The sequence below is a fragment of the Scyliorhinus canicula genome, chromosome 11, assembly GCF_902713615.1.
Source record: "Scyliorhinus canicula chromosome 11, sScyCan1.1, whole genome shotgun sequence".
Classification (NCBI taxonomy): domain Eukaryota; kingdom Metazoa; phylum Chordata; class Chondrichthyes; order Carcharhiniformes; family Scyliorhinidae; genus Scyliorhinus; species Scyliorhinus canicula.
In genome coordinates this window covers 110,728,452-110,743,966 of record NC_052156.1, presented here as the reverse complement: position 1 = coordinate 110,743,966, position 15,515 = coordinate 110,728,452, and the positions used below count along the sequence as shown (strand labels likewise).

At 46.8% G+C, this 15,515-nt stretch overlaps 1 protein-coding gene across 1 annotated transcript in view; it reads left to right on the top strand.

The window, feature by feature from the left end:
• Positions 1-15,515, top strand: part of pyroxd1 (pyridine nucleotide-disulphide oxidoreductase domain 1) — a 49,088-nt gene that overhangs the window by 14,766 nt on the left and 18,807 nt on the right. Inside the window, exons 5-7 of the mRNA XM_038811075.1 lie at positions 10,149-10,222; positions 12,451-12,611; positions 13,174-13,274. Of these exons, the coding sequence (XP_038667003.1) occupies positions 10,149-10,222; positions 12,451-12,611; positions 13,174-13,274 (336 nt within the window). The remainder of the gene's footprint in view (positions 1-10,148; positions 10,223-12,450; positions 12,612-13,173; positions 13,275-15,515) is intronic.

Genomic DNA, 15,515 nt, shown 5'->3' with positions numbered 1-15,515 from the left:
CAATCTGAGCAGGCCTGACAGCATCTGTGGAGAGAAACGGCGGCCATTGATTCGAGTCTGGATGACTCTTTGTTAATGCTCTTTGTCAAAGAGTCATCCAGACTTGAACCGTTTAGCTCCCTTTTCTCTACACAGATGCTGTCAGACATGCCGAGATTGTCCAGTATTTTCTGTTTTTGTCTAAGGAACGGAACAAGGACGTGGAGAAGCGAAGAGATGTCGGGAGGGAATTCCAGAGCCTAGTCGATTGAGCTGCCGCCAATGGTGAGCAATCCCTATGATCCAACCACCTGATTCAAATAGAACTATTGAATGGTATGATTTGAACAGCAGAAATGTTCATTTTAGTGAAAATTACAGAATCACATTAGGGCAGCCTTTTTTTACATCACAAAAAGTGCACTAACTAGGTTTGAATATGTTGCATACATGGTTGCAGCTGATAAGAGTCAATTACGACAGTAAAGCTGAAGTGTGTTTATTGGCACTTCTGGGGAGGTGAACTAGGAGAAGCAGGAGTGGGAAATTGAGCCCAAAATGCTGGGTTTCTAACTATAAAAGTTCCTCATGATTATTCCAACTGGGATGGGTGTTAGCTCCATTTACACTAGAAATTGTCTTATATTTGAAAGAAGCAGGCTGGCTCCAGTCTAGTGAGCATGCATTAAAAGTTGCCCAAGCTTGTATCTTAGCCTGGAGCAATCCAGCAAACTGTAGGCAGGTATGCACAATAATATAGCTATTTCAGATGGTATTACCAACTTCTTTCCTCTGTGATATTCTAGCAAGGTATCTTTCTTCCTTCACTTAATTGCTGGCACATATCATCAACATGTTTACAATGAGCTGATCCCACCACCACTCTGTACACTCTGGCAGAAGTGCAAGATACTGTTGCATCAGAAATTTGATCTGATGAATTAATGACAATGAAATGGGATTAATTAATTTATTCTGCTGTGACAATGAGGTTTTTAAAGATTATTATGTTTTGGACTGTGTCTTTTAAAGGCAGGCTAAAAGGAAGGGGATATAGTGACTATTCTGAATTCTGTCTGACATCAAGCCTGGCTTAATCAAGGGATTGGCTAAGCAATGTACAAAATTCTCACCTAGGGTTAGCACTGCTGCCTCACAGCGCCAGGGACTGGATTCAATTCTGGCCTTGGGTGACTTTCTGTGTGGAGTTTGCATGTTCTTCCCGTGTCTGCATGGGTTTCCTCCAGGTACTCTGATTTCCTCCCACAGTCCAAAGATGTGCAGGTTAGTGGATAGGCCATGATCAATGGTGGGGAGTAGCCTAGGTAGAGTGCTCTTTTGGAGGATTGGTGCAGACTTGATGAGCCGAATGGCTTCCTTCTGCACTATAGGGATTCTGTGGAAAAGACAAAGCCTGTTGTGCCAACGTAAAAGAGACTTGCCAGCTCCAAACCTTTGGATAGAAGAGAAGCGAGAGAGGAAAAGAGCAGCAGTTGGTGTGGTCAACAGAGAGAAGAGGCCGTAGGTTTTTGAGTTATTGAGGCAGGATGTGGAAGGGGCACAGTCTAGTCGAAGAGAAGCATTCCGCAGCCATCTAAAGAAACCCTGGGAGATTCGCCTGGCATGGTCAGGACAGGGGGTCTCTCTGAATATTGAGGGAGGTGCTTGGAGATGGTCGGCTGACGTTACGACTCGGGAAACTGTGGATTGTTTGCTTTAAGACTAGAATTCCGCCGAGAGTACAATGTGTAAATGACAAACATTTCTTCCTGTAGCTTAAAGCATATGTTGCCTACAAAAACAAGTTCAGTTAATACTGTTTTCAGGTCATTTGTTACAGTAAAATCGTAATCTTCTTGCGTCATCCTTTTTAGCTGGAAGTTGAATTTCTTTTTAAACATTATTGGTCTCTCAGCAATATTTCTCAGCAATAAAATAAATGTTTCAAAAGAAAAATACATCCTATGTTTAATATTAAAGGGATCTTAACAATTTCCCAGTGACTTTCACCCATTTCAAATTAAGTACTATTTTATATAATTTCTTTTTTGGATTTGCCGCCATGTATGTTTGATTTCAATAAAATTGGTCATGGATGTATCATATTACTGGAAAAGTATATATATATGCAGGCTAGTTAGAACAAGGGGAATGTGATGGGAAGGGTGAGTGTTAGAAGTATTGTGCTTTTGCCCCTGTGATATTGGGGAATTAATACATGTTGTCAACCTTTTCTAATTGTACTTGCCCATAATTAACCAGACTAATGTGATCTTGAGATACTAAATGATAAAAATTCAATTTTCTTGCACAAATATAGTCCACAGAAGCACAGTGGGCAAGATTCCCCGAGTCTCTACACCGTAAACGCGCTCGGCGCTGGGCGGAAAATGAGCGTCAAACTCGCAATCGGGTCCGATGCCGCTCCCGCGATCCTCAGATCGCCGGAGAATCGCTGCAAATCGGTTGTGGCAGTCGACGCGGCGCCGGTCAGGGACCATTGAAAAAGGCCCCCGGGGCGATTCTCCCAAGTCCAAGTTCCCACATACGTGGTTTTATCATGGTTCCAATCGGCATGGCGTCTGCAGACAGAATCCGCGGCTGCCCTGGTGGGGGGGGCGGGGGGCATCCTTCGCCGGGAGCGGGGCCTCCAGGACGGCCAGGGTTCCGATCGGGGGCCACCGTTCAGCGGGCGCGTATGATCTGGAGGGGGGCTATGTTTTCGGTGCCAGTCCGCGATGTGGGTCGGCCATGTTACGCGGCGTGGCCGACCGAGGCTGCCGCCGTGCGTTTGCGCGGATCCCCGACCGGAAGTGCAGGGCCCCGTATCGGCAGCTGGAGCTGCAAGGAGCACTCCAGGGCCCTGCTAGTCCCCGAGAAATCGCAGAAACACCTGGAGTAAGTCCAGAGTGATCCGCGTGCATTTTTTCGTGGGTGTGGGGACATAGCCCCATTACTGGAGAATTCCACCCATTTGACAACTAGAACCTTTGTGTTGTTTGCTTGGGCTTACATGAAATGTTTTGCTACAATTTCTTGCAAAAACTTGAGATTTGGTTGAAGTGCTTGCTTGTATGGATTTGTCGGGGGACATCCAGCTGTTGTGGTCCAATTTACAGAATTGGATATGAAATCTAATGTGCTAGGGCATGCTTCTAATCCTTGATAGTCTTTGACCTTAGTCATTGGCCTCTGGCCTCAGCCTTTGACTTTAGTGTTGGTTTTTAGGTGGCAACTGTTACTGAGGGAAATATATTTTAAAATGGAGCTCACTGTTTTATTTGAAATACCGAATGACAAATGGAGGATTCAGTTTTATTCTTTGTTTTCTGTTACTTTTAGGCTCTCCGAGACATGGTTCTTTAATATTAAACATAAGGGCGGGGATTCTCCGAGCCCCTGTGCCGCAATCGCACCCGGCGTGGGGGCGGAGAATATGGTGTCGAACCTGCGATGCCTTCGCGCGATTCTCTGGCGACTGGAGAATCGTTGCCAGCCGCGTGCGCACAGTCAACACGGCGCCGGTCAGGGGCCGTTGAAAGATGAGATGTTGTGGTCTCATAGAAAGCTCCGTCACATTTAGATAATCCTTAAAAAGAATATGGAGGCATTATGGAAGGTTCAGAATTGATCGACAAGCAAGATACCAGGATTGATGTTATAATGATCATCAAATTGAACAGACTCAGGTTTTACTCTCCAGAAAAGAGAAGGCTAAGAGATAACGTGACGGAACTTCCGGTGGCAGCTATGAAGGAGTAAGTCGCACATTTGGTGGCTCCCGCTCGGGTCGTACTTTTGGACCTTTTCCCCCGATTTTTTTACCGGGCTTGATTTGAAAAATCGATGGCCGAGGCAATTGTGTACTGAATTCCCACATCGGTGCATGGAGAGGACGACTAGAAGTGCTCGTAAAGGCAGAAACGGAAAGATAGAGAAGGCTTGGGTTGAAGCTGTAGGGGGAGAAAGCATGGCGGAGGACCAGACCTCTGGCTTGTCGACCCAGCGGTCAACGGAGCAACTGATGCAAGTTATCCAGGAGGGCTTCGCCAAGCAGAAGCAGGACTGCTTGGACCCGATTAAAAAGGCAATTCTGCGGCTGGAACTTAGATTGGATGCCCAAGATCGGGCGATCCAGAAAGTAGAGAAGGCGCTGGCTGACCAGGAGGAACATCAAGCAGCGGTGGAGGTGGGGATGTTAAGAGACCAGCAGAAAAGGCTCCTGGAGAAGGTGGAGGATCTAGAGAACAGGTCCCGCCAGCAGAGCCTGAGGATCATTGGGCTCCCGGAGGGATCCGAAGGAGCGGACGCTGGGGCATACATCGCGGTCATGTTTGAGAAGCTGCTGGAGGATGGGGCATTCGCCCATCCCTTGGAGGTGGACAGGGCTCACAGAGCACTTGCGAGGAAGCCGCGAATGGGAAACCCCTCCCCCGAGGGCAATGATTGTGAGATTCCACAGATATCTGGATAAGGAGCGTGTTTTACAGTGGGCCAAGCAGACACGGAGCTGCAAGTGGGACAACAGTATTCTATGGGCCTATCAAGACCTGAGTGCAGAGGTGGCCAGGAGAAGAGCGGGATTCAATCAGATCAGGTCGGCCCTTTTCAAGAAAAAGGTGAAGTTCGGGCTGTTGTACCCGGCCTGCCTCTGGGTCAAATACGAGGAACAACATTTCTATTTCGAGTCGCCAGAGGAAGCGTTGGACTTCGCGAAAATGAAAGAACTGGTGTCAGACTGACAACTTTGAACTTTGAATTTGGCTGTAGCGTCTATGTTTTGCAAAGAAAAGATTTCTTGTTTCTTGGAATTTTTTTTCGGACATTATTTGTAAAGCCTGCTGTATGGATCTGGGGCCAGCTGCAGAGCTGAGTGAGGTAAAAGTTTGTATTTGCACTGTTGTGGGATGGAGGTGTGCTTGTTCAGATGCTGGATCTTTTACTGTCCTTTGTTTGAGTTCAACTGGGATTTTTTTTTTCATCTCTGTCTGTCAGTTGGGTTGGGATTGTTTTTCATTTGAATATGTATGTATGTGCAGGGGGAGGGTGGGATAGGGACAATAGGTGGGAGATGGGGAAGGGACAATAGGTGGGAGATTGTCTGGCGCCAGGGGCGAGGGCCACCAAGCTAGCTGGGCGGGCTAGCCGATGGAAGCGTAGTGGGGGTGTACAGATGTTAGGCTTATCAAAGAGGTTGATTTATTTAGTGCTGTTACTAGGGGAGGGGGGAGAAAAATGTTCTGCTGACGAGGGAGGGACTGTTGCTGAGGGACAGAGAGGAGGTCAGGGGTGGAGGCTGCCTGGGGGCGGGCCGGCGGGCCCAAGAAAGGTGATGGCTGATCGGCAAAGTGGGGGAGCGATGAGCTCCCCAACTGGACTGATCACCTGGAATGTAAGAGGACTCAATGGGCCTGTTAAGAGGGCATGTGTGTTCGCGCATCTGATGGGACTGAAGGCAGGTGTGGTAACGCTGCAGGAGACGCACCTTAGAGTAGCTGATCAGACTAGGTTAAGGAAAGGTTGGGTCGGACAGATTTTCCACTCTGGACAGGACTCAAAGACCAGAGGGGTCACGATCCTGATCAACAAGCGAGTGGTGTTTGAAGCGGGTAGAATAGTTTCAGATGGGGGAGGCCGGTACATTATGGTCAGTGGGAAATTGGAGGGGGTGCAGGTGGTATTAGTGAATGTATATGTGCCAAATTGGGATGATGTGGAGTTTATAAAGAGGATGCTGGGGAAGATACCGGACCTGGATTCGCATAAGTTGGTCATGGGAGTGGACTTCAATACAGTTACTGACCTTGGTTTAGACCGGTCAAGCTCAAAAACAGGCAGGGTGCCAGCAATGGCTAAAAGGGTTCATGGAGCAGATGGGGGGGATGGACCCATGGAGATTTGGGCAGCCGAGGGTGAAGGAGTTCTCCTTCTACTCACACTTGCATAAAGTGTACTCCCGGATCGATTTCTTCATTCTGAGCAGGGCTTTACTGACGGGGGTGGTGGACACGGGGTACTCGGAGATTACAATCTCAGACCATGCCCCGCACTGGGTTGACCTACATGTTAGTAAAGACAGTAATCAGCACCCGCACTGGAGATTAGACGTTGGGCTCTTAGCGGAAGAGGAGGTGTGCAGGATGTTGAGGAAATGTGTTCAGAACTACCTGGAGTCAATGACACGGGGGAAATTTCAGCAGCTGTGGTCTGGGAGGCATTGAAGGCGGTGGTTAGAGGGGATCTCGATATGGGCCCACAGAGAGAAGGTAGACAGGGCAGAGATGGACCGATTGGTAAAGGAGATACTACAGGTCAACAGGAGGTATGTGGAGACCCCAGAAGCAGGGCTTTTAAGGGAACGGAAGAGGCAACAGGTGGAGTTCAGCTTGTTAACCACAGGGTGGAGGTGGAGCAGCTGAGGAAGGCGAGGGGGGCAATCTATGAGCACGGAGAGAAGGCCAGCAGAATGCTTGCACAGCAGCTTTGAAAGAGGGAGGCAGCCAGGGAGATAAGGAAAGTAAATGATGGAGATGGGAACCTGGTGGGAGACTCAGCAGGGGTGATATAAGGAGTTTAAGGAGTTTTATAGTCGGCTGTACAGGTCGGAACCCTTAACGGGGCCGAAGAGAATGAGGCACTTCCTCGGAGGCTGAACTTCCTGAAGGTGGATGGGAAGCTGGTAGAAGGGCTGAGGGCCCGGATCGGGATTGAAGAGATAGTGGAGGGTCTGAAGGTCATGCAGTCGGGTAAAGCCCTGGGGCCAGATAGGTACCCAGCGGAGTTCTACAAAAAGTTTTCTGGGATATTGGGGCCGCTGTTGATGAGGACATTCAATGAGGCAAGGGAGAGAGGGGTGCTTCCCCCGACGATGTCACAGCGGGACAAGAACCCGGAGCTGTGTGGGTCCTACAGGCCGATATCCCTATTGAATGTGGATGCCAAACTGCTGGCCAAAATTTTGTCCTCTACGATTGAAGATTGTATTCCGGATGTGATTGAGGAAGAGCAGACAGGGTTTGTTAAGGGAAGGCAGTTGGTATCCAATGTAAGATGGTTGCTAAATGCGATCATGATGCCCCAGAAGGTAGGGAGGTGGAGGTAGTGGCCGCAATGAACGCAGAGAAGGCTTTTGATTGAGTAGAATGGGAATATCTGTGGGAGGTACTGGGATGGTTCAGATTTGGACTGGACTTTATTGACTGGGTCAGGTTGCTGTTTCAGGCTCCTGTGGCGAGTGTACGAACGAATAGGGTGACATCAGACTATTTTAGGTTACACCGGGGATGAGGCAGGGGTGCCCCCCTCCCCACTGTTGTTCGCGTTAGCTATAGAGCCGCTGGCAATAGTGCTGAGAGCCTCAAGGGGCTGGAAAGGGTTGGTCCAAGAGGAGTGGAACACAGAGTCTCACTTTACGCAGACGACCAGCTCCTATATGTGTCGGACCCAATGGGGCGATGGAAGAAATCATGAGGATTCTGGGGAAATTTGGCCGGTTCTTGGGGTACAAACTAAATATGGGGAAAAGCGAGATGTTTGTGATCCAGGCAAGGGGACAGGAGAGGCGATTCGAAGAACTGCCGTTTAGAGTGGGAGGGGGAAGTTTTTGGTATCTAGGCATCCAAGTGGCGCGGAAATGGGAATGGTTACACAAACTTTATCTGGCCCGTTTGGTTGACCAAATGAAGGATGATTTTCAGACGTGGGACGCGCTTCCGCTGTCACGAGCTGGGAGGGTCCAGACGGTGAAGGTGACGGTCCTCCCGAGATTCCTGTTTGTGTTCCAGTGTCTCCCCATCTTTATTCCGCACTCCTTCTTTAAATGGGTTAACAAAGTTATCACGGGCTTTGTATGGGCGGGCAAGACCCCGCAAGTAAAAAAGGGCTTGATTGAGCGGAGCCGGGTAGTGGGCGGGCTGGCACTGCCAAATTTCAGTAACTATTATTGGGCGGCGAATAGAGCCATGATCAGGAAGTGCGTGGTGGGGGGAGGGTTGGCATAGGAACATATGGAGGCGGCTTCATGTACGGGCACCAGTTTGGGGGCGTTGATAACGGCGCCTCTGCCGTTCCCGCTGGCACGGTACTCCACCAGCCCCGTGGTGGTGGCAGCCCTGAGAGTCTGGAGGCAATGGAGGAAGCATATGGGAGTGAAGGAAGCATCGGTCTGGTCCCCAATCTGTAATAACCACCAGTTTTCCCAGGAAAGATGGACGGGGGGGTTTCAGAGATGGCAGAGGGCAGGAATTGAGAGAATGGGGATATGTTTATAGAAGGGAGCTTTCGTAGCTTGAGGGAGCTGGAAGAGAAATTCGGATTGGTGAGGGGAAACAAATTTAGGTACCTGCAGGTGCGGGACTTCCTACGTAGACAGGTCTCAACCTTCCCGCTCATACCACCAAAGGGGATTCAGGATAGGGTAGTTTCCAGAGTGTGGGTGCGAGAAGGGAAGGTCTTCGACATCTATAAGGATCTCATGGGGTCAGATGACACGCAGACAGAGGAGCTGAAGCGGAAATGGGAGGAGGAGTTAGGCGGAGAGATAGTGGATGGTCTCTGGGCGGATGCGTTGATTAGAATCAAAGCATCCACAACATGTGCCAGGCTCAGCCTGATACAGTTCAAGGTCGCTCACCGGGTTCACATGACAGTGGCCCGGATGAGCAGGTTCTTTGCTGTAGAAGACAGGTGTGCGGGGGGGCCAGCGAACTATGTCCATATGTTCTGGACATGTCCAAAGCTCGGGGGATTCTGGCAGGGGTTTGCAGATGACATGTCCACGGTGTTAAAAACAAGGGTGGCACCGAGTCCGGAGATGGCGATTTTCGTGGAGTTGGAAGACCCGAGAATCCAGGAGGAGAAATGAAATTAAATTAAATGAAATGAAAATGAAAAATGAAAATCACTTATTGTAGGCTTCAATGAAGTTACTGTGAAAAGCCCCTAGTCGCCACATTCCGGCGCCTGTTCGGGGAGGCTGGTGCAGGAATTGAACCGTGCTGCTGGCCTGCCTTGGTCTGATTTAAAAGCCAGCGATTTAGCCCAGTGTGCTAAACCAGCCCCTGGTAGACTTTCTGGCTTTTGCTTCCCTGGTAGCCCGGAGACGGATACTATTAGCTTGGAGGAACTCAAAGCCCCCTGGCTATCTGACATGGCTAGCTTTCTCTGTCTGGAGAAAATCAAGTTCACCTTGAGAGGGTCACTGTTAGGGTTCGCCCGGAGGTGGCAACCATTTGTTAACTTCTTTGCAGAATATTCATCGTCAGCAGAAGGGCGGGGCAGGGGGGTGGTGGTTAGTTTAGTTTAGAGTAGGGGGTTAATAAAGGTACGACCTGCAAGGGAGGTAGCAGGCTTTTTTTTGCACTGTGTTTATAGACTTATGTCTATCGTTTATTTTGTCGTTGTTGTAGAACCAAAAATACCTCAATAAAATGTTTATTAAAAAAAAAAGAGATACTGTGACAGAGGTGTTTGAAGATTATGAAAGGGTTTGATAAAGTAGGTGTAGAGAAGAGGATTCCACTTGTGGGGAAACCCAAAACAAGAGCCATAAATATAAGGTAGTGTATGAATCCAATAAGGAATTCGGGAGAAACTTGTTTACGCAGAGAGTGGTGAGAATGTGGAACTATATAGATGTATTTATTTAGAAGCTCAATCTATATAGGGGAGAAAAATAGAAGGATGAGCAGAGAGGGTTGAGATATTTTAAGGTGGAAGGAGACACTCGTATGAAGCATGACATCACAGACAAGGTGGGCTGAAAGACCTGTGTAAGTGCTGAAAGTTCCATGTACTATACTCCTAATCATTGACCCTGCCAAGAAATATCCATCAGCAAAATCTCATTAGAACGAATTAAGAGTCAAAAATTTTGGCACAGAAGGAAACCGTTCGCCCCTCATGCCAGGACCAGGATAATTGGTCCATGTCAATTCTCAAAACAACTTAATCTTGTCAGTCCAATGAACCAAGAGTGTACTGATTATTAACAGTTTCCTGGCCCCATCCAGTCCTCTTCCTTCATTTCACAGTGCAGCAGCAACTTGCCTTTTTACAGTGACTACCGCAGAAAAGCAAGTGTTTGAGAGCCAGAATTTGAGATACATCAACATCTTGCCAAAGGGGAAGATGTTTGTATTGTATAATTTGAAGTATGTTTGTCGTTGCAGGAATTTCAAAGTCGTTTAGCTAAAGCCAAAAGGATTACCGTTATAGGCAATGGAGGTATAGCGCTGGAACTGGTGTAAGTATGTCTCTTAGTGAAAAGTCCAAATGTTAGAAACAAATGCTCAAATTTGATTTGCCAGGTTTAAGTGTTTCGAATATTGGGCAGTTGGAAACATGAGTTCACAACTGGGGAGGCATTGTGAGTTGGACACCAGGCTTTTCACTCTCTGGGTTCAAATTCAGCCCAGAAAGGCTCTGCAAACGTCCAGTGTGTAATGGGCAGTTCTGAGTGGGTTTCTGCTTGCAGACCATAATTTGCAATCCTGTTTAGACTCTCCACAGGATCAGTTGTGTGGAAAAGAAGAAAAGTCACATTGGTGCAGTGAAGGGGCTTCTGTGAGGTTTAGGCTGAGGTCTGTCATTTGGGTAAATATGGGGATTTTCTGCCATGTTGCATATACATACAATCTGGGAGTGTTTGATGTTGACCCTGTGGTGCCTGAATGGAAAGCATTGCATTTCTCGATATGTAGATTTCTAAATCCCCATTCTGAATTTGTTATTTGCGTGCCCAATATTTCATTATAAATTGTGATGCATTTCTCTTGGTCAATTGGTTCAATTGTTTTATCAGATCCACAGTGTAAGAGAATGGATGATTTTCATATGGCATCACTGAAGACATGGTGATGAGGATGGAACCTAGTCTAGTAGTTGTTTTCTAAAATTAACAGTGGAACAAACTTGGTGTTCGGGTCCATTTTTTTAGTAAAACAATGAATAGTAATCTACCTCTTGATCAATTGCCAACCAGTATCCTCAGGCAGCAAATGTCATGATCCAAATGTGTCTTGGCGGTTTCAACATAGCCAAATCTATGATGTTAGTTATTCAATAGAAAATAAACTGCAGGTAGAAAGCAGAAGTTAGATGTGTTTAGATAAAATTAGATGTAATTCCATGATTTCACAACACTTGCTAAAAGTTCTGATTGTACTAAGAATTACACTGAAAGCCAACTTAAGATTACCAGTTGGGCTCGCAGTGCGGCTCTCTTACCTACGTTAGAAGTTACATAAATTCACACACAGGGCCCTGTCCTTCACAGGCAGACGGAGCATGTCCACATGTTGCACATTTTTCAGCTAAACCAAGGCTTGCAGTATAGCCATTCCCCAGTTCATTCCCCATGACAATACCTTGACCAATCAGAGTCGACTTGCCTGGTTTGAAATCGAACAAATGCTTGCCAGTTAATTATTCCCTGGTGCATTGTCCAGGACAATGCCACTACTAATCAGAGCTCTCTTGCCAACCAATCAGCGCTCTCTTCTCATGCAGTATAAATTGTTGGTCACGTTACTATTGCTATTCTTGTCCTGATGAGTACACAATGAAAAGCTTCGATAGCATGTCTACTTTTTTCAGCAATACTTAAGCAGAAGTTGTTTATTAGAGCACTTCTGTTGAGGTTGGTGGAGGGAGTGCTACAAGAAAATGCTGGGAACGATCTGATCTCTTGTAACCCCATATAATATATTAAACATGTTTAGCATGAGTTTGGAGAGACTCATAATTTCCCTGGAGTGAATCACTTGCATGGATCTGAGGATATCTTAAACAATCATTTTTAATCAAAACGAAATATGTATCTGATGTGGCAAATGGTCTTGATGAATAACAGCTTATTTGGTTGCTTTAAATGCAGGTGCAGAACAGGAAAAAAAACCTCTTTAATTTACAGCATGACATGGATTGAAAAATTCACTGTCAACTGATCAAATCACAGATGATGCTATACTATTTGTGGAGGCAGATGAGGGGCAGTGAGATCTGAAGAAATATTCAAGGGGCCACGAGATGAGTTAGCTCCATTAAATGGTCAGAACGGAGACAAATGTAATTTACTATAGGTACAGGTGGCCAATGTATGGAATGGACTTCTAGATATGTTCCTGTGCTGTAATGTCCTTTGATCTTTGGGTAGAGTAAGGCCGAAGACCTGAGAATCATAGAAGAAAGAATTGGTTGAGAGCGTTGGTTTGGACGGATCTTGTGGTCTTTCCTCCATTAACAGGGTTGGTTGAGTCTACCTCTGCTATTTAGCAAGAATTAAACCTGCTCCACTCCATAGCTTGAAAACCAGCCAGTGAGAACTACATATCGTGTACTGCACACTGATATGCCCATTGTGTTAATCAACAGCCCTGTTGACAGACTAGGTTTATAAGTTTCCAACCGTATTATGTTGTGAGTGCCCGATAAGCATCAAATGTTTTTTAAATTGTTCCGTTGTATTTCTAGCTATGAAGTTGAAGGATGCGAAGTGATTTGGGCAATAAAAGATAAAGCTATCGGAAATAATTTCTTTGATGCAGGAGCAGCTGAATTTCTGATTCCTCGCCTCAAGGCTGATAAGCCTGGGGCTATTCCTCCTTGTAAAAGGACAAAATACACTACAGAAGGTAATTGTACAGATGCAGCTTTTGTAATCCACTTTACACTGCATGATGTGTAGATAACTTTACACCAATTGTGCTGCTGTTAAAGTTGCATTATCCCTCATGAATCTAATTTTAGAATATTTGTTTTTCTCTGAACACCTTGTGAAATAAAATGAACCTGAACTAGACTGAATTTTCACTTACTCTTGCAGTTATCTGCAATTTAAATTGACATCTTTGAAAAGATTTTTTAAAAATTAATTGCAGCACTACAGAGCATCAATGGATGAGCATAATTTCAAGTTGAAGTGTTGTGTTCCCTCACCCAGGTCATTTTCTGTGGTATCCTGAAACTGACCTGTTTTTGGTTAAATGTTGGGGATGATCTGATCTCTTGTAATCCCATCTAATATATTAAACACTAGCATGAGTTTGAAGAGACTCCCCTCCCCACTCTCTGGGGTGAACCACTTGTGTGGAGCTGAGGATATTTAAACAATCATTTTTAACCCAAATTAAATATGTAGGTGATGTGGCAAATGGTCTTGATGAATAGCAGCTTATTTGGTCGCTTTACATTCAGGTTTAGAACAGGAAAAGAAAAGTCTTGCTGAAGATGGAGCACATGGTAGTGCATTGGGACCAGACTGGCATGAGGGCATGAAATTGAAAGGAACAAAACAGGTAATAAGCTGTTTCAATGCTGATTTGTGTGTGTCTATTTTCGCTGTTTGATTTTTCTTGCATAATCACATTTTTACTCAGTACCTGTGCACTACCTCGCATAAAATCTCACCTAACACTCTGTGCACTACTGAGTGAGTGCCACGCTGATAAACCTGGAGGTCTCTCACGTGGATGTATTATGATACCGGACCAGACCTCCATGTTTGCTGGGATACTGGACTGAAACCCCAATACTTTTGTTTTTATTTCCAATCAAGCCACCACAGGTCAAAAAAACACTTTGAAATACAGTCAGCAAACAAAAGGTCACCTGCTCAATAGAGTTTCTTTTAAAAGACTGATTGGAGAGAAAGATAAATCAAGTCGGGCAACAGCCTGCAGGTTCCTGTTTGTGTCAGACTCCTGTTTAACCTGGCAGCCATTTCAGAAGCTGCTGTTCTGTTCACAGCTAAATCTATACTGATTCAAAACTGACTGCCTCAGACCTGGCTCCTCCTGTTACTTATATCATCTTCATCTCTATTCCACTCACCAGGTTATGACCATCTTGCTACGGCTAAACACATTTGGCGCAAATTTCCCATCTCGCTTGAGCGCAATGTGGCCGGAGAATGCCGGGAAAGGCCCGCAGCGACCCTCCCAACGGGCTCCGCACCTCCCGTGATTCTCAGACATCCCGCGAAATGTCGGAGTCAGGACCCGTCCCAAATGGGTGGGACTGAATGACGCTCGCGGATGTAAGTCGTAAACCTACTTACGACCTACCTCCATGGGATCCACCGGCCTCTCTTGATTCTTATGCTCCCCAGGGAGGCTGCAACTGGGCGTCTGTCAGCGCTGGTCCACACAAACGTGAACCAAGCGGAACAGCACACTGGAGGGGAGGGGGGGGGGGGGGCATCCCTGGCCACCGGAGACCTCTGTGTGGTCAGGGTAAGTGCAAGGTGGTTCCCTGCCCCTGGAACACGGGCACATTAGCACAGCCCAGCTTGCACCTTGGCATTGCCACCCTGGCACTGCCAAGCCAGCAGGAGCACCGCCTGAGTGCCAGGGTGGCACTGCCAAGGGCCAGGGGGCGAGGGGGACCATGCTCATGAAATGAGGGTGGAGGGGGGGTTGATGGGTGGGGGAGTGCAGACCAGATAGGTAGGGGCCTCCAGGAGTTTGGGTAGGTGGTGAGTGAAGGTCCTAGAAGGAGGTGCTGTAAGGAGGCTTGGGGGAGCCTGAGGAAGAGGGACCCCCAGGGATCCTATTGCGGGGTGTCCTCACTTGCGGGGTGTGGGGTAGTGTCCATGTATGTGGGGGGGTGACATTACCCATGGGTGGGGCGTGTGGGAGACCCACAAGCTCACTTAGAGATCGGGGCACCCTTTCAAAATGGCGGCCCAATCTCTGAGTTCAACTCCCCAGTGCTTAAAATAAACACAAGTGTGGGCTAAACCAGTGGGAATCGCCCAGGATCCAAAAAAGTATCTAAATGTCATGTATGGCAATGGGGAACTCGCCAGAAGAGCTGGCGGGAAATTCTCTGAAAAAAACACCACAAATTAACTTTGAAATTTTTGGGGAGAATCGGGCCCAATGTCTCTAATTATCTACTCCACAGGGAGCCTTCTTTCTATAAGAAAATTTCCATTAGCCCTATTTAGGTAAAAAACATAGGGTTGGAATGAATGATGATCGATCTTGTATAACACTTAATTGCACATTCTGTAGCCACAGTGTCTGCCTGTATTTTAAATCGGGATTTTCTAAAAACATTACTGCAGCACATACACACATACCCTAAGTAATAGGCACATAGGCAAAGTAATGGAAAGGGTACTGAGGGATAGGATTTCTGAGCATCTGGAAAGGCATTGTTTGATTAGGGATAGTCAGCACGGATTTGTGAGGGGTAGGTCTTGCCTTACAAGTCTTATTGAATTCTTTGAGGAGGTGACCAAGCATGTGGATGAAGGTAAAGCAGTGGATGTAGTGTACATGGATTTTAGTAAGGCATTTGATAAGGTTCCCCATGGTAGGCTTATGCAGAAAGTAAGGAGGCATGGGATAGTGGGAAATTTGGCCAGTTGGATAACAAACTGGCTAACCGATAGAAGACAGAGAGTTGTGGTGGATGGTAAATATTCAGCCTGGAGCCCAGTTATCAGTGGCGTACCGCAGGGATCAGTTCTGGGTCCTCTGCTGTTTGTGATTTTCATTAACGACTTGGATGAGGGAGTTGAAGGGTGGGTC